Raw genomic sequence first — 24,442 nt, 5'->3', positions numbered from 1 at the left:
CACTAACTTGAATGTGAATTATTTCTGTATTGAGCAAGTCTATTTTTACTTCAAATTTCTAAAAGCTCCACACAGTGGAAAGTGGATCATCCGCAATCTTCTGCCCAGTCACTCAGCTCCCTCACCTCACCCTCATACTACATGTTGCCCAGAAAAATTTTCTCTCCTCTCACTTGCACCCCTCCCCACAGATCCGTAACCTCCTGGAGAGAACAGTGTCTGCCTGGGTGGAGCTGTTTGAGCCAGAGAACAAGATGAAGCTGCCCATCTTCAAAGTAGAGCTGACGTTTGATGACGACATCAACAAGATGGAGTTCTACCCTGCCTACCAGGACCTGGAGGACACTGTGGTGTTTGTCATGGAGCAGGTCAGACCCCTTTTTAGTTGGCAGATTTAGAAAAATTTGTGTAGTTGTGTAGTTGCCTATGTTTTCTGTTTGTTATCCAAAGGCTGCTGTCCTTGGTACTGAAATCCTGGTGGTAACAATATCTGATGCTGCATGAAATATGAGTGTCAGTACTGAACTGATTTTATCTTGAAATACTGTACCATCAAAGCATTGTAGAGATAACTTATGAAATATTGTGGATCTTTTCTTAGGTCCTCATGACATTTTCCGGACTAAAGTCAGCTTGTAAACTATGTATTGTCGGTAACATAACATGGTCACCCAAAGCCAGCTGTCCTACCTTGACTGCCAACAAAATGCCAGTTGATATTCTTGATGAATAACTATGTTTTTTTTACCATGTACACAGATCTGTCGTAGCTTGCAGTCTGTGTCCACAGTCCAGTCCTGGCTGGCTGGAGGCAGCACCACAGTAAACGTGGAGGCCCACGTGGCAGACCACATCATCAAGTGGGCCACCGCCAAGCTGAGGGAAGCCTGCAAGCAGAACTTTGAAGGGGCAGAGCTTCATCTGCAGGAGTACAGTAAGTAGTTCTTGGTTTCTTCCTGAAACTGTAGCTCCCTTACTCAAAGTGTTGAATGCCGATTACATAAAGATCTGTGTGTGTTTGCCATATTTTCAGAGTTCCTTCAAACTTGACCATGTTTTGACCATGTATTTCAGTTGAGAAATATGACTACCTGGTGAATGGGGAGGCCGAGGAACAGATTAAGAAGTTCCTGGAGGAGGAACACACCTTCGTGGAGTACTGCAAGTACATCGAGAAGTTCCGTCAGATCGTGAAGGAGATAGCTGGCCTGCCCAGCATCATTCACTTTGACATGGTCCGATTGGACTGTGAGGACCTCAAGAGAGGGCTGGCAGAGAGGGTCAGTAGGCACTTTTCTTTGTGTATCAGTGTCTGTATTGATCAGCTGGTATCATTGCCTGTCAGCATGGCACATCAGATATGGCAATGCCTTTCAGGCATATAATTGATTTTGATTTGAAGGGATAGCATCTAGTTCTTATGCACGTCTCATGTCCTCTAAGCTGAAGATTTTATCTCTGTGATGATTTCACTGGATGTTGAGAAACATTCACTCCTTCCTTTGTTTCTCCATCCATCCATCATTCATTCATTCATTCATTCATTCATTCATTCATTCATTCATTCGTTCATTCATTCATTCATTCATTCATTCCTTTGTTCCTTCAATTTGCTCCTCCAGGTCCGACACCACGCGGACGTCCTGTTGGAGAGGGTGTCAGACGACCATCGGAAGGAGAACGAGTCCATCTGTAAGGAGTTTGAGACGATCAAGGAGCGAGCTCTGAAGGACCCTGAGAACAGTGAGGAGATGATGGACCAGATCTCCTACATCGAGCAGGCCAGGTCTGTGGGGCTGCTGCAGCTCAACAACAGGATCACGGTAGGTCTGGGGAACACAGAGTCTTGCTGTTTGTGGGATTATCCTGCAAATCAGCCACTTTCCTGCAGGGTTCTCAGACCCTTTTACTATGTGGAATTGGTTTTTAAAAATATGAATCGCCAATAAGAGGTCAGTATGGAAACTTGCAAGAAACATGAACAGTTTCCATTGGAACCACAGCTAAATATTACTCCTGGCAACCATAGACACAAACTCTAGAATATGTGAATGTCAGTTGATAATGGTAGCCATATATTAGAAGGATCATATTCACCTGGCTTACCTGTTGTCACCATCAGGGATGTTGAGAGTTGATCAGTCAGAGGGCTGCTTTCAGTGCAATTTAATCAGACTGGACAATTTAACCAATATAGCCCTGTTCAGTTTTATAATACATTGACTATGTATCATAGGATGATATCTTACTACGTAAAATCATGTTCCTTCCACAGGAGTGTCGTAACCGCCTGTCGTACCTGCTGGATGCCTACATCTTCCAGCAGGAGGACCTGGACCTCAACACAACCGTGCTGCTCTGGCCCAGGGAGATCCAGCCGATCTTTGAACAGAACGATGAGGTAGGAAAGTTGTTCATACCTCTTGACTTCTGTGACAAGGATGACTATGAACTTGTTTTTGATCCTTCGTGAAATTTGACATTGTATTGTAAATTAGCAATAATTCAAATTTTTGAGAGTCTGTCAATGCTATAATGAAAACGTTTTCTTATGTCTGTCTCTATGTTTCTTATGTCTGTCTCTATGGCAGGGGAAAACTTGTATGTTTCAACAAATATAGATTCAAATAAAAAAATCTGTAAAAAGAGTCAGCTGCACCAAACGTTTGATTAGAATCTAACCAAAGGTTCCGTTTGTTATTTGTTTGTCTAGTTGATTGAGAAGGCGAAGCAGCAGGGAGAGAGCCAGCTGCACCAGAAGCGTGAGCGGGTGATGCTGGAGCTGGACAAGCTGAAGAGGAAGGTGGAGGAGTTTGCCGACCTGGCAGAGCTGGACATGATGACTCAGTACCTCACCGACATCAGGACTGTCCAGAAACGTCTCACAGAGGCTCAGGAACAGATCACCTTCATCAACAAGGTAGGGAGGGGAATTAGATGATTGTGGCTGGATGACCTTTGTTCTTCTTCATTAGGTTCACAAATGGTGCATCTTTACACTTATTTCTTTATGAGTTTAGTAAATGAAATGTCATCACACCTGACGTTGCTGTTAATGTGTGCTGCCCACAGGAAGAAGTGCTGTACAAATGGGAGGTGACAGATTACCCAGAAGTCAACCTGATCTCCACGGGGATCGACCCGTACCAGAAGCTGTTCACGACGGTGGTGAAATGGCAGCGGGCGGAGAAGCGCTGGATGGACGGGGCCTTCGGGGACCTGGAGGCTGAAACTGTGGAGGCAGAGGTCCGGGGCTTTTGTTTGCTTTGTCTTTTATAATGTGAAATCAAAGTAACTGGGTTTAAATGCATCTATTTAGACCTATTCAAGAGTGTTGAGGCCATTCAAACTGCAGGAGCAGATGGTGATCAAGCTTTTTAACCCAAGGCATTTAAGATTGAAATTTTTAGATTCTTCCAGATGGATTCAAACTTACTATTACTAAAATTTTTCAGTCTCCTTTTGAAAAATGACCCATAACCCAAAAGAGCTATTTGTTTTAATTTTGGGATGAGGCAACCAAAGATACTTTTAGATAGTTATCTTTTGTTGAATGCCTCAACAGGTGGATGAGTACCAGAGAGAAATCTACAAGATGCAGAAAGTCTTCAACTTAAAGGCCAAGAAGGATGCCATCAAAAAGTCAGATGCTGAGTCTAAGACGAAGAAGAAGGCACCAGGGAAGAAGGAAGACGAGATCACCAGCCCCTCCATCGAGGTCTGCAAGACGATACAGGTGGGCATTCGCGACTTCAAGGAGCACATCCCAGTCATTGCCACGCTGTGTAACCAGGGCCTGAGGGACCGCCACTGGAAGAAAATGTCGGAGATCGCAGGGTTCGACCTGACGCCGGATTCCGGCACGACCCTGCGTAAGATGCTGAAGAAGAACCTGGGACCGTTCATGGAGCAGTTCGACCAGATCAGCGGGGCTGCCAGCAAGGTCAGTAGGTCGGGTCAAAGGTTCAGGTCAAAGGTCAGATGTTTAGGTCATTGCCAGACCTTCTTTCATCATTCCCATGTCAATGGCTATCTAGTATCTGTGGAAATGCAAGAGTTGAGGATAGAATTGTGCAATTGTTTTTAAAGCTTTTGTGCCATGCTAGCCAAGTAATAAATCCATATAAAACCCATGTCATAGTTATAGTAGAATTACATGTACTACGTATTACCCCTCAAGAATTCACAGATAAAGTCACATAACCCTGAATTCTTTTTCTTGTAACTCAGTTTCATAGCAAGCTTTTTAGGTGTTTTAAAGCTTGTACACATGACTAAATTTCACCAGAGCAGAAACAGCAGGTATGCCATTCCTCTTCCTGTACTCAACACCCTGTCCCCCTGTAGGAGTTCTCCCTGGAGAAGGCGCTGGCTCGGATGGTGGAGGATTGGGACGAGGTCGCCTTCAACTGCATTGCTTACCGTGACACGGGCGTGTCCATCCTGTCCTCGGTGGATGAGGTTCAGACCATGCTGGACGACCAGATCGTCAAGACTCAGACCATGAGGGGCTCTCCCTTCATCAAGCCGTTTGAGAAAGAAATCAAGGTGTGTCTCTGTTCTCTGTGTTCTACTGGACAGAACTCTAAGTACTATGTCCAGTAGGTATGTTGTTGCTGATGTTTTGTATAGTACGGTGAAATGCAGTTCCTTTTTCTTTGAAGTAAAGTTAAATTTCTAAAAGGAAAATGCTAAGTGTAGTCACTGCTATACTATAATGGTGTATGGTACTCTTACATCAATTCTTACGGCAGGAAATACACACTATAAGTTATGACATTTGCTCTAATTTTACATGTGTATAATTGGTTTCTTTCTTCCACCACTAGGAATGGGAGGAGCGGTTGTTGCGTATCCAGGACACACTAGATGAGTGGCTGAAGGTGCAGGCCCAGTGGCTGTACCTGGAGCCCATCTTCAGCTCCGAGGACATTATGCAGCAGATGCCTGAGGAGGGCCGGCTCTTCCAGACTGTCGACAAGAACTGGAAGGAAGTCATGAGGTTCACTGTCAGAGACACTAAGGTAGGGATACATCTGTGACATGTGTTTTGGTAAAGCATCTAATTTAAAAGTGTTGCATACAAGTTAAGAATTAGTCATTCATTCTGTTATTTCCTTTCATCATGGAAAGGGTATACATGTACATGCTATATTGGAAAAAAGGTGCTGAAGTTATTGTTGTTGTTACTGTCTGTGCCATCACCATTCATATCTTTACTGTGATATCCTAACCAATATTTTGTACAGGCTGACTTCATGCCACAAAATTGTCTGTATAATAGGTAGTTGGTTATCTGTCTTTTATCTGTTTTTTGTCCTTACTAACCCCATGCTACAGTTTGTATCTATATACCATGTAGCAGTTCACCAGCTATATTACTCATAATCATTTTCCTGCTTTATTTGCATTGTACTGTCATGTGTGTGTTCCTTTATTGTTCCCATTTTGTGTAGTTCTCATGTCTCTTTCCCCTTCTTGTGTTTTTGGTCAAGCTTGAGGACATAGTCAGAGCGTGGGTGCATGTAAGCAACATAAGCTGCGTTCTCAAGAGTGGCATAAGTGACCCTCAGCAAGTGCCTCAGCACAGGAAAATTGCAGTAGCAAGTGCAATTTTGCTGCCTATAAGTGTTGTCTAGCTGTTGCTGATTCGTACTTGTGTTGGTCCAAACACAAACCACTGTGCAAGACAGACCTAGAAGTGCTGTAGTACACATGTACACACACAGTGACACACACATGTAGAGTTGCATAGTTGTTATGCACAAGTTAAAGTCAAGGCATCACCTTACAATGGGAACACCGGTCAACTCACCATGGCACAGTCTTTACTTCACATGGCAACTGATCATGATGATCAACACCTTCGTTACACAGTGACTGTCTCTGGCCTGTCCAAATGCCTTGAGGAGTAGGCAGGAAGATTATTTGAAAATGAAAGTGTAGCTATAGGAGCTTCCAGACTTCTTCCCCCTTCCAAAACTTAACAACTGGAGTGGCAAAAGAAATTGTCCAGAGAAGAGTCATTTGTTCAGGCACTTACATGTATTTCAGCACAACACAGGATAATTTCACTCCATTTTTTGGCAGAAATACTAAGGCAAATCCAATGTGTACAATATAATGTAAGGCAAGACTTTTCATACAGCCAGCAACACTACAGTAACAGTAACTGCAACGAGCCCATCACAGGTCACTGGTGCATAAAAGGTAAAGGGTGTATACAGTAAAGTAATGATCCAGCATGTAACTATATATGTTGTAGGTACCTACAGTTTTATCATGTTACCAATACCCTCCCCCATCCAGGTCCTCCAAGCTACAGCCATGCCCAACATGCTGGAGAAGCTGCAGGATTCCAACAACCTGCTGGACAAAATCATGAAGGGACTGAACGCCTACCTGGAGAAGAAGAGACTGTTCTTCCCCAGGTGTGTGGCATCTCAACACCTGTTTCTTTCTCTGTATTTTGTCACTTTTTTAAAAAAATGTACATGTAATGGAGATAGGAAATATGTGTGTCCCTTTCTAGGATACTATGCCTTGCGACTGTACATAGCTTTTGTTGGCCAAAATTGAAGAAGGTAAATATTGGAAAATACCTTTAAGACCTTGAATGAACCTTTACTGAACCATATGACAACTGTCATGTAAGCACTGTTATTTTAAAATGATCTAATTTTCCCAATTAATCTTCTTAAAGGTTCTTTTTCCTGTCCAACGACGAAATTCTTGAGATCCTGTCGGAGACGAAAGACCCGACCCGAGTCCAGCCTCATCTCAAGAAGTGCTTTGAGGGCATCGCCAAACTGGACTTCATGGAGAATCTGGACATCAGGGCCATGATGAGCAGTGAAGGAGAAAAGGTAAAATATGTTTTGTTTGAAAATGGTTGGATACGCTGTCCAATCCTCCAAAAGTGTCACTTGAAGTTGCACATGAATTGGAAGTCTCTCAAGGGCCATCAAAATACCATCTGCATCATGTAAAACTGAAGCTGCACTTGATTATCACTTGCATCAGCCCATGATAAAACCAGTCCACCACACTAGACTCATATGTAGCCAGCAGTGGCCTATAACTGTACTGAATTCATTACAAAAGCATTTATCTTACCACATGTGTCCTGTGGATTGTGTATATGACTGTCTCCTGTCTGTCGTCCTTGCCAGGTTGACTTCAGCTCTAACATCTCGACCTCGGAGGCGCGTGGTGCTGTGGAGAAGTGGCTGGTTCAGGTGGAGGCTGTCATGCTGGGCAGTATGAGGGATGTCATCGAGCAGTCTAATGAGGTAAGCTTACAACCAGGCATACAGGGTATACTGGCTGAAAAGGCCTACGCAAATTTCCCAGATGCAATGAACCTGTAAGTATTGTAGATATTTCTGTCTTCTCTAAAATGACCAGTAGAAGGTGAGCTTAACTGGAACAAGATCACTGTCAGCTTTTCTGTAAACTGAACTATGATACATTCCCATTTTGTTCTCCCCCAGGCCTATGCGCTGAATGACCGTACAGACTGGGTGCGTGAGTGGCCAGGCCAGGTGGTTCTGTGTGTGGACCAGATGTACTGGACCATCGAGGTGCATGAGGCTATCCGCAGTGGTCCCCAGGGGCTCAGGGAGTACTACGACAAGCTGCAGGACCAACTGGGAGGTACTGCAAGTCTGGAAATGTTGGCCATGTTTAATATTAACAGTTTTTATGTTGATCTCTCCACTGCATAGTCATGACACCCACAAAATGCATTGCATTGCTATTGTTGTACTACAGAATTGTTTCAACCATGAACATGAAACTCACCACAAAATTAAGTCCCCATGAAAATAAATGAGTTTACAACACTGTCAGATGAAGTTGAAAGTCAACTCAGTACCTTTTAGTCATAAGAGTTCCAACATAAGTGTGTGCTTGTTTCCCAGGTATTGTGGAGCTGGTGAGAGGGAAGCTGTCCAAACAGAACAGGGTGACTCTGGGAGCTCTGGTGACGCTGGATGTGCACGGCAGGGACATTGTACTGGAGATGGCAGACAGCGGTCAGTCTTTCTTATCAGCTGAAAATCATTGTGTAAACGTTGTATGTTGTCTTTTAATAATACAGTCAAACCTGCCTATAGTGGTCACTCAAGGGACTGGCCAAATTTGACCACTATGGCCAGGTGACCACTATAGAGAAACAGCCGGTTAGTTGACCCCCCCCCCCAAAAAAAAACGGGACACATGCTTTGAGTACCAACAGTGATGTCTTTATTCTGAAACATATGAATACATACATTTGCAAAGGTAAACCCCTTTTATATGTACATGTGTTAGTTCAATAATTTGTTGTTCTTTTGCTTTAGTTGTACTTTATTTTGTACTTGCTTGAAAAAAAAGAAATACAGAAATATTGCATGGAAACATTAACTTGACATCAAAGATACATACACTCAACATATTCAGTTAATCTATTCTGGGACAATGAAACCATTCACATAATTTAAAACATACAAAATCACTGGTTGTCATTTACTGTTCTTGTGTACATACTAGTACTACATGTGGCTAAAGAAAAGAAAGCAAATCAAGCAACAAACTTTCAACTCCAAACAAATTTCTATCGACTGCAAAATCATTTAATCTAAGCTCAGCTTTCGACGATTTCTTCTCACTCTCTCTGCCAGTCGAATCACTTCCACCTTTTGGAATAAGTCCGTCCGTCTTTCCGCTTTCGCCATCGTTTCTCCGCAATCGCCACGTTACTAGTAGTTGTTGTTGTTAGTCGAAAAGTGGAAGAGAACGACATCGCCATGTTTTTGTTCTTTGGTGAACACTTGCTTCGCGCGACCGACATACGCCACAGCGAATTCCAACCACGTAAATAAGTTATTTTGTACCAAGATGCTGTCTATTTAGTTAACAGCAAAATAATTGTTCGTCAGTTGCCAGTTACTTTCGTTTTGGTCGTTTTTGAACATGAAAACTTAGCGAAAACTCCCTTTGTTTACGGCTTGGGTTTCTCCCCGCGTGGGTTGTCTGCCTCTACCATTATGCCAATGTGGTAGTCAACAGAAAATTTTCTCCTTTCAGACTTATATCTTTTCTAAAATATCCACTACAGTGTTAAATTTACATCTAACATTAATTGTAGTAATGTATTTCAAATGTTTTCATAATGTAATTACGTCATTTGACGCTAATGAAGTTAAATAAAACTCGGTGTATCTACCTCCATAACAGTGGAGTCTGCCGATGACCCCAATTGACCTCCCTCTGCAGCCAACATGCGCCATCTTGGAAAAATACGAAACGCATTTTCGAGCCAAATTTCTTTAATTATGCCCATGAAAAACGGAAGCTATGCACATATCTACGCATTTCAAGGAATCGAGAAACCAAATATGGATATTCTTAAGTTTTTTGTAAAGATAATTTGCCGTAATCTTCGCCGAGCGGCCGAGTCCATTGAAAGCTCCATGCGGCACGCACGGCACTGGTGTTGGGGAAAACGCAGATATCAAAGACACCCGCGACCGCAGAAACTTCGTGTCAAAAGTCAGTTTTCCTTTATTTCATACACATATGGAGTCTAATTTTCAGTTCACATTTTAGTAATGTAGCGATCGGAAAATTATCACAAGGCTCATAACGGTCGTAGCCCGAGGTGGGGTGGTGTTACGGCCGTGGTGCTTTAATAGTGGGTTACGGTCACGCTATCGGCGGTGTTGACATGCCGGCGGGACCGGAATGGGGTGACCGCTGACCGCGTTGAACAGTGACCGCTATAGACACGATTCTTAATGCTTACGTCAATGGGAAAAATTCAAGGGACCGGCAAAAACTGACCGCTATGGCCGAGTGACCACTATACAAAGGTGACCGCTAGTACAGGTTTGACTGTAGTATATTGCAATATGCTGCACTTGTTTGAATCATGTTAAAGATGATTTGTCTTTTAAGTTTACTTGAGCCGTTGTTGTCGTTAAACAGGTGTTGCTCGAGAGAATGACTTCCTGTGGTTGGCCCAGCTGAGGTACTACTGGGAGGAAGGCAACTGTCAAGTCAAACTCATCAACGCCAATGTCAGATACGCGTACGAGTACCTGGGCAACACACCAAGGTCAGGGCAGGGCCTCACAACTATAGCAGCTAAGAAGAATCAATAACTGTCAATCATTAAAAGATTTACTTGAAATCAATTCTTTTTTCCCAATTTTTCAGATATAGAGAAATTAAGTGCAAGCTCTTAACTACTGCTTTTTTTGTGGCAAATTTAGTATAAATCTTAGCCCTAGAGTTAATTTGTAATGGATAATGCTGCCAAGGATGCAAATTAGATGACTGGTTTTAATAGGATTAATACCATGTTTGGGCAAATTAGGATCATCTTAAAGTTTTGAAATTCTCAGACTGATCTTGTTGCTTTTCCTTGGACGTCCAGGTTGGTGATCACCCCCCTGACTGACCGTTGCTACCGTACGCTGGTCAGTGCCTTCCACCTGAACCTGAACGGAGCCCCAGAGGGGCCGGCAGGAACAGGCAAGACTGAGACGGTGAAGGATCTGGCCAAGGCTCTGGCTGTACAGTGTGTGGTGTTCAACTGTTCTGATGGTCTGGACTACATTGCTATGGGCAAGGTATGTACCAGCAACTATTGATATCTCATATCTATCTATCAGATTGGTCATATCACTGCTTAACTATGGAAGGATATGTGGGATAGATGCTTCATGCTTCAGGGGAGCCATGTATCAAGTTGCAGGTTGAGTAATCATTGCTACTGATAATTGTAATGGTTACCAAGTGATAGCACATAAATATTTGATTAATAGTTAGAAAACATTACATTGAAATAAATATCCCTTTTCAGGCCACTCAGATAAATTTTTGGCATAAATGATTGCAACCTTTTGTGACTTAAGTCAGCCATATATATTTTAGAAACTTGCCTGCACTGTCTTCTATCTTTGCTGACCCATGTCCCCTCTCCCCCACAGTTCTTCAAGGGCCTGGCCTCAGCAGGTGCCTGGGCGTGCTTTGATGAGTTCAACAGGATTGACCTGGAGGTGTTGTCTGTGGTGGCACAGCAGGTGGGAATATTTACAGTCTTAACTTTACACAGTGTCGTAGTTTACAAGTCAACTGCAAAATACTACAGTTAATGCACATGTACATTGTATATTGAAAGACCAATCCAAATCCTTTCCACAGCTACTGTAAATCCATTTAAAAATGCGGTTGGAAATTATAGCGGTCGGCGAAAAATGGACAAGCTCACGTCAGTTAATTATAGCGGTGTGAGAACATGGCTGATGTATGTAAAAAAATACATTAAAAGTCGCTGGCCTTTTTTTTTTTAAGAAAATAAAAAAAGCAGTTTACGCCAGCGAAAATCAATTTTTACAAAGAAAAAACAAAACAGGCACGCCGATGGTGTCTGGAAGTAAATAATTTACAAAGTACTGTAGCGGCGCGGTGACTTCAAAAAGTTCGTAATTACGCACGCTTGTGTTGCGTGCGGCACCGCCGCCCCCCTCCCCAAGCTCCATGCCGCGGCACGCTATGCCGCTGCACGCCGCTACATGTCCGGCGCCGCAGACGAGCTTACAGCGAAACCCGGCGTCTTCGCCCCAGGATTGGAGCGTAATGGAATCCATGACGCCCTCGAGAAAGTTCTACAGACACTGTACCTTTAACAGTAACGTTTAATCGTATTTTTTGCCGTAAAAGTTGACTCGCAATTTTCGAAAAACTTGTGACGCCATTTTTTTCACTCGGCGCTTGGTTCCCGAATTTTCGATTCGTCTTAGTCGTAGCACGCTATTAACGCTTTTACATTTTGTAGTACAAATGACGCTTAACATTTGATTGTATTTCTACCTAGATTTCTACCTCGAAATTAAGCAGATTTATGCAGCATTTCTCGTAGTTTGTAACTTGTTTGTGAAGTTGGCCGCCGGGCCGCCATTTTGTTTGTTGTTGTCTGCGCGCTTGGGCGACGCTGAATTTTGTAACTCGTCTCATTCTTTTCGATATTGTCCCGTAGTAGCACAAAATGAACGGCTATCGTTTCTGTAGATTTATGAAGAAACTTCTAAATCGAAATATACGCTAAATATTTATAAATACCCAAGTGTAGATAAGCTGGGAAATTTCAAAGCGTCACCGCGTCACATGTGTTTGTGCATGTTCACAAGATTTTTTTTACTGTGGTTTGCTTAGCACTGCATAATTGTTAAAAATATGAACTTCTTTATGTTTAATAAATATTTTATTTCTGGAAGCACATCAGTGTTTTGCTTGTTCCTATGTGAAGCACTAGTACTGTGCGTTGTGTGCATGTTGTAGTCAAGAAATGAAGCGTGATTGCGATCGTACCGTAACGAGCTTGGGGCAAGAGGGAGGGGGGCGGAAGTGGTAAAAAAAAGTTGCGATAATGAAAATTTAGCGGTGGAATAGTGACCGCTAAAACCGCTATAATTAAGTGACCGTTATCAAATCAAGAATTACAGTATGTCACATACTGACTATTTCCAAGTGGTAAAGATCTGATAGGAGATTATTATTTTCCTTCCTCAGATTCTCTGCATCATCCGAGCCATTCAGAGCCATGTGTCGGTCTTCTCATTTGAGGGGACAGAGTTGACCCTGAATCCCAACTGTTACGTGGCCATCACTATGAACCCTGGCTATGCTGGGAGATCAGAACTGCCTGACAACCTGAAGGTAGGACATTGTTTGTGTCATATGTCTGTATTATCAGCTGTAGTGTGAGCAATGTTCCAAGACACTCCAAAAGATGGCCTTGTTTGATGCTTCAAGGGTTAGAGACATGAGGTTGATTTGGAGAACTGTTTTCAAGTGCTCTTGAAGTAGTGTGTAATTTCATCCTACTGTTTATTCACTCTCTGTGTTGAAAGGTGGTATGCACTCTACTAGCTTTATGCACGTAATAATTCATATAACTGCACTTTTCTTCTGTCTTTCTCTTCTACATTCTGTCTACTGTCATCTGGAAGGTATTGAAATGTAAGTATGATGTAGTATCTGTAACTTAGGGAGCAGTTACAATGTGCTTTTGTACAAACTATCAATCCACGTGCTGTCCATAGTGCTGAAATAGGAACTGCTGTTCAAATTTGTTTTATAATGACTTCCACCAACACAGATGGACCTTCAAGCTATCAAATATTCCTTTCTTCTTGGTGTAACTCTTTTATTCATCATTTTGCTGTTTCCTACGTATAGATATACTCATTGTTATGTTTGAATATGAATATCAATGTGTCTCCCCTTCCCAGGTGTTGTTCCGTACAGTTGCCATGATGGTGCCAGACTACGCCATGATTGGCGAGATCTCGCTCTACTCCTGCGGCTTCATCGACGCCCGTAACCTGTCCGTGAAGATCGTGACGACCTACCGTCTGTGTTCCGAGCAGCTGTCGTCCCAGTTCCACTACGACTACGGCATGCGCGCCGTGAAGGCCGTGCTGTCTGCTGCTGCTAACCTCAAACTCAAGTTTCCTGACGAAAATGAGGACATTTTGGTAACTACTCGATTGCAGAAGTCCTGCCATATACGTGTCGTATACTGTATCTACCCTTTCATATGATATAATGAAGTTAATAGTTATCATAACACAATGTATATTCTATAGAAATGTTTATGATTCAGTGGATAGGCCAATTGGCCTTTGCCATTTTCAGGAAGAGGTCTACTTGGGAGTCAAAGGTCTGCACAGTAAAATGTTGCTTTGAAGTATTCCTGCACATGTGAATTGCTAGGTGGTGCACACATCTGAAACAAAGCATGATGGCGAATTTTTTGTGTTTAGCTCTTGCGGTCCATCAAAGACGTGAACCTGCCCAAGTTCCTGTCCTTCGACATCCCCTTGTTCGAGGGCATCGTGTCGGATCTGTTCCCGGGAACTAAGCTCCCCACGCCAGACTACGATGTGTTCCTGGAAAACGCCCGCACCATCTGTGCCAAGAAGGTGCTGCAGCCCGTGGACATCTTCTTTGAGAAGATGATCCAGACATACGAGATGATGATTGTCAGACACGGGTAGGTTTGATTTTGTTGTTGAGCAAAATGGTTTCCAGAAATTATCCCATATAAGATCTCAAAACCTGAATATTGAAACTGAGAATTAAATGGAAAATTTGTCAATGGTGGAAGTGAAATCAGCTACAGACATTGCGTAATGTTTTCCGAAGAAATATTGACCAATGTATGATGTAATAAGCAATTATGTACACAAAGTCTTGTAAAGTTATCAACATATTGAAGGAAATAAGGTTTACTAGTATTGATTTTTATGGATTTTACTTAACCATGCATTAAAATTCGTGAAAGTTAAGAAAGCATTAAGTTCAAATTGAGTATAATAAAGTTTTACACTGTTCTTACCTACCACTGCTGCCCCATGTCCCAGGTTCATGTTGGTGGGAGATCCCTTCTCTGCCAAGACCAAAGTTCTGGAGGTCCTCGCTGAGACCCTGACTCTGCTGAATGAACAAGGCCTGAATGAAGAAGACAAGGTCAGGCTCTGGTCTAAATAAGGATGCTTTCTTGCCATCCATAAGCTTGTGCTTTTCAGCAATATGATGCCTTTGCTTGATTTTGAAAAAGATGTAATGCCCAAAATGTAATATTTTCTTATTAAGTAACATTAGATTGTATCTTCCATTGTCCAAATCCTTCCACAGTTCATTGAATTGTGAGTAAGCTAGAGTTTCTTAATTCTGTAGTCTAAGATCAATCATGATAAAGCACTCAACTCTGCCTTCCCTTGTCCAGGTGATGTTCCGTATTATCAACCCCAAGTCCATCACCATGGGTCAGCTGTTCGGCCAGTTTGACCCGGTCTCCCATGAGTGGACAGATGGAGTTGTGGCCAACACCTTCCGAGAGTTTGCCTCCACAGGTCAGACACTGTTTTGCTTTTGGCACATTCGAACTTTCAAAGATTCTTGAAAATACCATAAGTCATGACTCATCTTTAACAATGAAGTACTTTCAGATGAATGATTGAAGAATATTCAGTACCAGAGCCAGTTTTGTTTATGAGTATGTTTCCATTATTTCAAAAGTTATTGAAACTCTTATAGGTAGCATGAACAAGATCTGCTATTCAACTTTCCCCAAAAGTGCTATGCAGAGAAGCAGTATAACCATTATAAAGTCTTCGGCTGATTTGTGCAGCAGAGATTTTACCTTTGTGCTGTTTTTTCCCCCAGACACGACTGACAGGAAGTGGGTGTGGTTTGACGGCCCGATCGACGCCCTGTGGATTGAGAACATGAACACTGTGCTGGACGACAACAAGAAACTCTGTCTGATGAGCGGAGAGATCATCCAGATGTCCCCTCCCATGAGCCTCATCTTTGAGGTGCAGGACCTGTCCCAGGCCTCGGTAAGTCCTGTTTCCTGTTGCGTCTGTTTCATCTATAAATCAAAGGGTCAATATATCACATGGCTGTCTTTCAGATTGTTCAACAGTAGGATAAAAGCTTAATCCATATTTTTTACATTATTTCAAATTGAGAAATGCTTCCCAGCTAAAGTAATAACTTTGTAAAGCTATTGTTGGCATTCTGGAGAGAGAGGTCCACAGCCACCAATGTATCAGTGCCTGATGCCTGCAGATGATTGCGTGCAGAAGTTGGGAATTCAGATTTTTAGCAAGAAATTAGGAAACTAATGCCTATCAACCAAAAAGTTGTATTTTTTGGTATTATAAGTGGGATATGGTGTTGCTGCACCCTTCCCAACTGAAGTCATAAGTTAACCACTATGTTGATCTCCCCCAGCCTGCCACAGTGAGCCGGTGTGGTATGGTGTACCTGGAGCCCTCCCAGCTGGGCTGGAGACCCATCATGACGTCCTGGGCCCTGGAGCTGCCCCCGGCTGTGAAGGAGGAGGATGTCACCATGAAGGCCATGTTTGAGTGGATGCTGCCTCCTGCACTCAGGTTCATGAGGAAATACTGCAAGGTGGGAGATGTGTGGACGTAGCAGTCTCGATTAGAGTTTGAAGTTTGATTTGTCACTGATAAACTATGACTAACTGATTTGTTCATGGAAAGTGCCTATTTTGTTCCCTTGTGTATTCTTCCTCCATGCCACAAACATGTTAACTATGGATTGCCCTCAGTGTCTGTATGTAAGCACTACTGTTCAGAGAGATCTATATATGAACCATACATGCAAGCAAGCCATGAAACAAGTGTACACACTTCAAACCAGAATCGTTGCCCAGATATTGAATTTGTTTCCTTTGGTCATGCTACTAACCAAAAATATTCCCGTATCCTTGCATCATACTTTTTTCATTTTATGTTATGGGATGATTTTGGTGCTGACCCTTACTTGTGTCTTGACATGCTTGTCCTGTATACTGTGGAAACAGGAACAGGTTTGTGAATCTGATGAAGACACCCTGGTTATCAAATGTAGATGGCTCCACCAGCATGATGTGCTATCAGTGTTGTACAAATGTTTTTTATTATATAAAGCTTGCTTCAGTCCATAGTGCCAGAATGCCTTAGGAATGCATGAAAATGAAACTGTAGGTTTCAGGCTCAACTGAATAAAGGCTTGTTCTTGCTTGCTGCTAATATTTTGCTCATTGTTCTTCACTGCTTCTGAATATACTAGTAAGATGTCTTTTTGCAGCATATAGGCATTAGTTTAAGTTTAAATGTTCAGTTTTCTCTCTCACTCATGATATGTTTTATCATCTGTTGTTTCCTGTCTTGTGGCCTGGGGGTTAGGCATGCTGCAGTGCAAATATGTCCAACAAGCCTGGAACAACAGTTAGTTGATAAACTGTATCATATGTGAGGGATTAACCTGTGGACTTAAAGGTCCACAACACTTTGTTCTTTGATTTTACATTCTTGATGTTTGACATTCGTCAGGAACTGGTACCAACCCAAGACAACAACCTGGCCCGCTCCTTGATGTACCTGATTGAGATGATGCTGAAGGATGGGCTGGGAGATGACTTGGAGTCCAAGAATCCCAACTGCAAGACATGGGTCCAGGTGAGGTTTAGGCTAAGTGTTGACTGAGAGATGTGATAGTCTTGGTGTTGAGGAACAGATTTCTCCGATTGTGAGGGCAAGATTGAACAAGATGAAATTTCCGGCAGTTGTGTGTGTTAATTGCTGTACTCTGTCATAAATGGTAAGTGCTAAGCAGAGAAGCAGTATTAAGTCAATGGAATAATTTGAACCTGCAATTTTTTAAAAGGCCCTTCTGCACTGTTTACACCACTGTTTTGTTCCCACAGTCCATCTTCATCTGGTCGCTGATCTGGTCCGTTGGTGCGACGTCTGACGGGGACGGTCGGGACAGGTTTGACAAGTGGCTGCGGGAGTTCCTCCAGGGCAAGGATGAGAAGTTCCCCATGCCCTCAACAATCGGCAAAATTGACGTCCCCATTCCAGACCAGGGCACGGTCTATGACTACCTGTTTGAGGTATGTAACTGTAGTAAGGGTGATAGATATCCTGTGAACATATGCTGACCCTGAGTGACACATTATGCATTTCAGCAGACTCTAACATTAGCTTAATGTTGAGGATGATTTCTTTTAATTTCTTATCAGACCAAGGGTCGAGGGAAGTGGATCCCGTGGACCAACATGATCAGCAGCACTCTGACAGCAGACAAGAACACGAAGATGTCAGAGATTCTGGTTCCCACGATGGACACAGCACGGTACACCTACATCATGGACGTCTGCATCAGGCATGGCAGGTACGGCACTCCGACTACGGTTGTTAATTCAATTTGTGCTCCAAACACTGAGTGTCATCTAGTATATTATGTAAATTTGGGAGCAGTTACAAAGTGTTTTTGTACAAAATTTGTATGCATCCATGTGCTGTCTATAGTGCTGAAATATGAATTGCTGTTTATAAGCTAAATAGTTTGTGACTATAATAGTTTTAAAAAAAAATCCTTCCTACCCATAGGACCCTGATGTATGTTGGCCCCACTGGAGTGGGGAAGAGTGTGTACATAAAGGACAAGCTGATGAACAACCTGTCCAAGGATGACTACCTGCCCATGTTTGTCAACTTTTCAGCTAGGACCTCAGCCAATCAGTCACAGGTGGGAATAATAGATATAGGAAGACTTTATTGTTTTTTTTTGTAATTAATCAGTAAAGGATATTCCTATAACAATCATGATATTACTGCCAATTGCTTAGCCCCATCTGTGTTCAGTGTTACCCAAAGTGTTCTAATATTAGTTCTGTGGAAAGCATCATTTCAATACCTCCTGTTCTCTTCTAACAATTTCTTCCATTGTGCCCAGAACATGATCATGTCACGTCTGGACAAGCGGAGGAAGGGCGTGTTTGGACCCCCCATGGGGAAGAAGTGTATCATCTTCGTGGATGACCTGAACATGCCGGCGAGGGAGCAGTATGGAGCACAGCCTCCCATCGAACTCCTCAGGCAGTTGCTGGACCACGGATACTGGTAGGTACACTAGCAAACTGGTGAAGGAGAAATCAAATAAATCACAGGCTGATACAGGCCAAGTGTAATCTAATTATTTGACTTAGACCTTTCTTTCTTATTGTGTATGATGTACAATTGTAAAAAGAATTTATTGTAGTTTTAAGATGTTGCTCTGGCTCAATTAAAAGAAACATGATCGGAGTTTGAGCTACAATAATCAGGCATGACATTGTACTTTGTTTGATTTTTATAGACACTCATAGTACACACTGCTTCTTGTACAACAGAATCCTAAATAGTTCCCTGGATTTCAGGTATTCAAGTGACAATTTTAATGCACGTTACTTTGTTTTTTCCTGAAGGTATGACCTGAAGGAGACGACAAAGATCACCCTGATTGACGTGCAGCTGCTCACAGCCATGGGCCCGCCCGGCGGGGGCCGCAATCCCATCACCCCCCGCTTCCTACGCCACTGCAACGTCATCTCCATCAACCCCTTCAACGACGACACCATGATCAAAATCTTCTCCTCTATCATGTCCCTCTACCTGAAGGTAAGGACACTCCAGGGCAAAGTCTTGGTTCCAGGGAGAACCAAAAAGTCACCATGAAAACAGGAATTTATCAGTTTAATGTCTGAAACATATCTGTGAATAGTTGATTCATGTTGTATATTTTTTCACAGAACAACGAATTCTCCACAGAGTTCTTTGCCACTGGTACACAGATAGTCAGTGCTACATTGCAGGTAAGTCTGCTAGAACAAATCCCTTTTTCTTTTAGTGCTTTAGCTATTATTAAGGGCCACATCTTTTCAGTCACTTCAAAATTGGAAAGGGTCATTTACAGTCTAGAATGTTAAGTTGTAACTCTCTATTTGCTGTACTTGTGACAAAAAAAGCTAGAGGATGTACTGTTTTATGAATAGACATGATCATAGATAATCCCTCTTGTTGTAAAATGTGTAAGAACAGCTTCTGGGAAGGTAAAGCTAAATTGGGCTACATTGTCCATTTCTGTGCTGTTCAGGTGTACAAGGAGGCCATGTCCACCCTCCTGCCCACCCCCACCAAGTCCCACTACACCTTCAACCTTCGGGACTTCGCCCGTGTCATCCTGGGGGTTCTGCTCATCAAGAAGGAGACGCTGGACAGCAAGCGCACCATGATCCGACTCTTCGTGCACGAGGTGTTCCGGGTCTACTACGACCGTTTGGTCGACGACGAGGACAGGGCATGGCTGTTCAAGTATGCGCTTTAGATTTGGAGAGTCAATTTCAATACAACCGTTACAGCAAATTTACAACAAATTTCAGTGGCACCATTTAAACTTGTCAGTAAATGTATATATGTGTATTAGAGTAAAATTGTGTTCAGCAAAATTAAAGACCAACACATTAAGGGTACTTATTAGATAAGCTCATTGATTAACCAATTCATTTATCACTCCTCATAAAAACAACTTCCTATATCATTCTTATGGTACACTGTTGTAGATGATTGCTTGTTTATTTTATCACATTTTATCACATTATATATGCCAGTTTATTGATAGAGCAGAAATAATGGTACAAAACAAGCTGATGCCCTCAAATCCATCTATGATTAGCAGTAAGAATATGGTTCCTTGTTTTTCTTGATGCATGTATGTATTATCCAAGTTAAACATGTTCTTGTTCCTCCAAGGCTGATGAAGGGTATTGTGAAGGACCAGTTCAAGGAGAACTTCGACACAGTGTTTGAAGCACTAGCTGAACCCAACAAGCCTGTAAGTGGATGAGTGGAGCGTGGAGTATATGATCTACCACTATCTAACATACTGGCTATGCTATGCGTGATAATATACATTTGTAAGTACATGTCTATGATGTCACCCTAACTGGTAGGACCACTTGTATCTTGAAATATCAAGTTTAAAGCTATATTGTAGAATTTTAAGCTGTAGAGTTGTTTCTGCTGCCACAACAGTATGTTTTTGTTCCTCTCCGCAGCTGATTGAAGACAACATGCGGTCCCTGATGTTTGGTGACTACATGAAGCCTGACCTTGAAGGAGACGACCGTTTGTACGAGGAGGTGGACTCCATGGAGGAGTTCAATGCTGTGGTGGAGCAGTGCTTGGAAGAATACAACCAGACCCACAAGGCCGTCATGAACCTGGTTATATTCAGGTCAGGATGGGACCTTTGAACCTGGGGTCAGGTCAGATGTGACCTTTGACCAAAAGTCAAGTGTGACCTCTGACCCATGGGCCAGATGTGACCTTGATCTGAAGGTCATTGTTTGACCTGACCCTTGGCTTTCAACCTTTGCCATCTTTTCTACTCTGCTACTGCACATGCTTCTCTGTGTTGGCTTCATCTGGCTTTAATGTAACAATTCTATGCTGTAAGCAAACTGTGTGAAAGTTCATGGATTGATGTGCTTCCAAAGTTCTCTGCCTGCTTACTACATTGCTAAGCTCTCTTGTGCTAACACAATGGAGAACTTTGGAAGCATTTCATTCCTCATGCACAGAGACCTCCTTTTCAATTAGTACATGTTGTACACATGGGCAAATTACAGGGAACCGTCTCTATGCAACTTCACACCATTGGTCTCACAGCATAGAAGTCAAAATCTAAGCCACGTGAATTGAAGAGAATGGATGTATGCGGTCAGCTCTGTAGAAGAGATTAAAAAGGTTGGGCGTGGCTCTGCCATTTCACGTCTTCTACCAGCACTGTTCCAACAGCACTGGCCTTCTAGTCACGGCTTGTCTTCCCTCTACCCTTGCCATCCCCCACCCAACACCCCCACTACCCTAATACCTACCCTGCCATCCCAGCCTGATCTTGCTGGCTTCATGATCACTCAGCTTTGCACAAGCTTGAGGATGCCATGAAAGCAACTGGCATCCAAGTTGCTAACACAACGCATAACCATCTGCACCTGGCAGCAGTGCGATGCTGTCATCATCAAGTAACAGCAGCAACAGTTAACAACAGCTACAAATCAATTGTAACAACAGCAATGCTACAAATCAACTGTAACACCAGCAATGCTACAAATCAACTGTAACAACAGCAATGCTACAGACAAACTGTAGCAGCTTCTGACAACATTCCACCTGTAATGCCCTTACAGTGTGTTTAAGGATTTTGGAAGATTGCTTTCACACGTGTAGAGCTTATGATGCACTGCATCAGTTAATTGTTTAGTAAGTATAATGGAGTAACTCTGAAGTGCTAAGCTTGAGGACATACTAGATATGGTAACCGTTGAAGATTGTGGTTGAGCCAGGTGTAAGGTAAGTATGCAAGGTATTTAATTATCACCCTTTTTACGGTTTTCCATGGTTTGCTAACCCTCTTCATTACAGGTATGTTCTGGAACACCTGTCGCGTATTGCACGTGTTCTGAAGCAGCCGGGTGGAAACGCCATGTTGGTTGGCGTTGGCGGTAGCGGTCGTCAGTCCCTGACCAGACTGGCCACCAGTATGTCTGGCATGGGCCTGTTCCAGCCGGAGATCAGCAAGAGTTACGGGCACAATGAGTGGAGGGAGGACCTGAAGGTACACAGTATGGCTGTGGAGAAGATAAATGCTCTTATTTACCACCAATGTGGTGTCAATGGTCTGGAGGTTAGGCTAGCAAACACAGAATTGAGAGGTCATATTTTATTGTGGTGAGTCTGGTGACAATGTCCCAGTGGTTAGGCTGCACTAGGTCTGTTGTTTAGTAATACATAGTATGTACTACATGTACATACACAACAAGCCTAGCTTGGTATGTTTGTCATTTAATGTGATCCATACTGACAAGTACAATCTTACGGTCAGTAGTGAAAAAGTGCTTATTGTTTACAACTTACTGTAAGATATATATCACAGAAAATGTAAGACCATTCAGAATATTTCTATTTTTTACATTCCAAATCTGAATCAAACACTCAACAATGTTCCCCACTTTGGCTTGACCAGTCATTGTTGAGGAGTGCCGGTGCCCAGGGCAAGAAGACAGTCTTCCTCCTGACAGACACACAGATTAAGGAAGAGTCCTTCCTGGAAGACGTGGACAGCCTTCTCAACACAGGCGAGGTCCCCAACATCTTTGCTGTGGATGAGAAACAAGAGATCATGGAGGTAATATAGTCAGATTTAAGTTTTCTCTCAAAACCTCTGTTTTCATCTCCACCCTCGGCTATAAATGTCTCAAGAACAAGGAAGTATTCTCCCTTGCAGAAAAATCCACATAAAATGCACATAATATAGTACAATGTCCTGCTTATGAACTGCCTGTCACCTGTAGAATTTCGGTCATCCATATCACTTGTGATCCATTATTTTCCTCCCCCTCCCGCAGTCTGTGCGCCCAGTCATGGCCCAGCAGGCTACCGACAAGGACGCAGACTTCAGCCCGCTGGCGCTCTTCAGCTTCTTTGTGAGCCGCTGCCGAGAGAACCTGCATGTGGTGATCGCCTTCAGCCCCATCGGCTCGGCCTTCAGGAACCGTCTGCGCATGTTCCCCTCACTCATCAACTGCTGCACCATCGACTGGTTCCAGGTGAGCTGGGATGTCATTTCAGAGTCCCAACAGGGCGGCGTCTAATGTACTATCTGTCACAGTTATGGTCCTCAGTATTGGAACAAAATCTCAGTGGAGCAATGACAGATCCTGGAAATTGATAGATGGAAAAAACATCAACGACATTGATGTGTACTATTTTCATCTATACATGCAAAACATTCTATAACATCTCTGTATCTAGGAGGCTGCTTTAAAATTGTTAAAATAAATTTTGTTTTCCTATTCCAGTCATTTTCGCTTGCAGAGAAACGTCTGATTTTGGTCTTGATTCTGTCCGACGTACAAGTATCTGTACAGGCAATATAGGTATAACACCCGCAATAATGATTTTGTTATGAGAGAATAGTTGGACATATTCTTATGCACAAAAATTTACATATTATTACCCTGTGTTTTTACCAGCCCTGGCCTGAAGATGCCCTCCAGCGTGTGGCTGTGAAGTTTCTGGAGGCTGTGGAGCTGACAGACCTGGAGAGGGAGGAGACAGTCAACCTCTGCAAGTACTTCCACACATCTGCCAGGGAGCTGTCAGAAAAGTAAGTGCTACATACTCACATCTGGTAAAAGTCTAACATCACTCTGTACAGTCTGAAAAGTGACTTGATTCTAAATGTAGCATCTACTACATATCTTGATAACCAGAAGGATACTCAACTGTTAAAATGTCCATCAGAGTACTAGTATTAAAGCCTTTCTTACAAAACTCTAGAGCCTTAATCAGTAACCATTAGCTTGGAATGCAGGTATTTCAAGTTAAAAGTTAAAGACATCATGTTATATTCCTCTAACGTTGCTGATATACTCAGTCTGGGACTACTGCATGCTAATGTTGGTGTGTATTATCACAGGTTCCTGCATGACCTTGGGCGACACATGTACGTGACCCCCACCTCCTACCTGGAGCTGATCAACGCCTTCAAGACCCTGCTGGGGAGGAAGAGGAACACTGTCTTAAAGGCCAAGACAAGATACGAGGTCGGCCTGGAGAAACTGGCCTTTGCAGCATCACAGGTATGGCAGGATTTCTACAATGATAATTTTTTATTGGGCCCAGCTCTCTTTCATTGTGATGGTTTAAAAAAGGTTGACTTTGTGACACAGTTACACAGTCACCAGCACATATTTCTTGCAAATAAAAGCTGGCCTGCTACTTACATTCATACCAATCCAGCACAGTTCTTGATCGTCAAGAAATTAAATTTAAGTTGGAACTGACAGCATTTTTAATCTTTTCTCCCCTCTCCTTTGTCTCCAGGTTGCAGAGATGCAGAAGGAACTGGAAGACCTGCAGCCACAGCTCATTACAGCCTCAGCTGAGAACGAGAAAATGATGGTGGTACGTACACATGCCATGGGAAATCTTCAGATAGTCGTTTTGCCATACTAAGAAGTTTGCTATAATAATGATGTAATCAT

General features: G+C 42.8%; 1 protein-coding gene across 2 annotated transcripts in view; it reads left to right on the top strand.

Moving 5' to 3' along the window:
• The window catches only part of LOC109469841 (dynein heavy chain 12, axonemal-like), a 42,156-nt gene that overhangs the window by 3,868 nt on the left and 13,846 nt on the right, over window positions 1–24,442 (top strand). For both annotated transcript variants that reach the window (XM_019768588.1, XM_019768579.1), the window contains exons 8-48: window positions 192–368; window positions 760–934; window positions 1,075–1,280; window positions 1,623–1,823; window positions 2,276–2,401; window positions 2,714–2,920; window positions 3,073–3,246; window positions 3,566–3,943; window positions 4,348–4,548; window positions 4,830–5,024; window positions 6,310–6,431; window positions 6,704–6,866; window positions 7,173–7,292; window positions 7,494–7,656; window positions 7,923–8,036; window positions 9,970–10,099; window positions 10,421–10,616; window positions 10,977–11,069; window positions 12,559–12,705; window positions 13,281–13,526; window positions 13,815–14,044; window positions 14,415–14,520; window positions 14,780–14,906; window positions 15,220–15,395; window positions 15,793–15,975; window positions 16,902–17,027; window positions 17,276–17,464; window positions 17,594–17,745; window positions 17,964–18,102; window positions 18,310–18,476; window positions 18,821–19,013; window positions 19,145–19,207; window positions 19,489–19,706; window positions 20,145–20,226; window positions 20,450–20,628; window positions 21,819–22,011; window positions 22,420–22,581; window positions 22,802–23,002; window positions 23,429–23,562; window positions 23,875–24,037; window positions 24,282–24,362. In XM_019768588.1, coding sequence (XP_019624147.1) covers window positions 192–368; window positions 760–934; window positions 1,075–1,280; window positions 1,623–1,823; window positions 2,276–2,401; window positions 2,714–2,920; window positions 3,073–3,246; window positions 3,566–3,943; window positions 4,348–4,548; window positions 4,830–5,024; window positions 6,310–6,431; window positions 6,704–6,866; window positions 7,173–7,292; window positions 7,494–7,656; window positions 7,923–8,036; window positions 9,970–10,099; window positions 10,421–10,616; window positions 10,977–11,069; window positions 12,559–12,705; window positions 13,281–13,526; window positions 13,815–14,044; window positions 14,415–14,520; window positions 14,780–14,906; window positions 15,220–15,395; window positions 15,793–15,975; window positions 16,902–17,027; window positions 17,276–17,464; window positions 17,594–17,745; window positions 17,964–18,102; window positions 18,310–18,476; window positions 18,821–19,013; window positions 19,145–19,207; window positions 19,489–19,706; window positions 20,145–20,226; window positions 20,450–20,628; window positions 21,819–22,011; window positions 22,420–22,581; window positions 22,802–23,002; window positions 23,429–23,562; window positions 23,875–24,037; window positions 24,282–24,362 — 6,798 coding nt within the window. The remainder of the gene's footprint in view (window positions 1–191; window positions 369–759; window positions 935–1,074; window positions 1,281–1,622; window positions 1,824–2,275; window positions 2,402–2,713; window positions 2,921–3,072; window positions 3,247–3,565; window positions 3,944–4,347; window positions 4,549–4,829; window positions 5,025–6,309; window positions 6,432–6,703; window positions 6,867–7,172; window positions 7,293–7,493; window positions 7,657–7,922; window positions 8,037–9,969; window positions 10,100–10,420; window positions 10,617–10,976; window positions 11,070–12,558; window positions 12,706–13,280; window positions 13,527–13,814; window positions 14,045–14,414; window positions 14,521–14,779; window positions 14,907–15,219; window positions 15,396–15,792; window positions 15,976–16,901; window positions 17,028–17,275; window positions 17,465–17,593; window positions 17,746–17,963; window positions 18,103–18,309; window positions 18,477–18,820; window positions 19,014–19,144; window positions 19,208–19,488; window positions 19,707–20,144; window positions 20,227–20,449; window positions 20,629–21,818; window positions 22,012–22,419; window positions 22,582–22,801; window positions 23,003–23,428; window positions 23,563–23,874; window positions 24,038–24,281; window positions 24,363–24,442) is intronic.

The sequence above is a fragment of the Branchiostoma belcheri genome, unplaced genomic scaffold (genome assembly GCF_001625305.1).
Source record: "Branchiostoma belcheri isolate BF01 breed outbred unplaced genomic scaffold, Haploidv18h27 scaffold10, whole genome shotgun sequence".
Taxonomy (NCBI): domain Eukaryota; kingdom Metazoa; phylum Chordata; class Leptocardii; order Amphioxiformes; family Branchiostomatidae; genus Branchiostoma; species Branchiostoma belcheri.
Note: the sequence above shows the minus strand (reverse complement) of the source record. Positions and strands in the feature narration are given on the sequence as shown.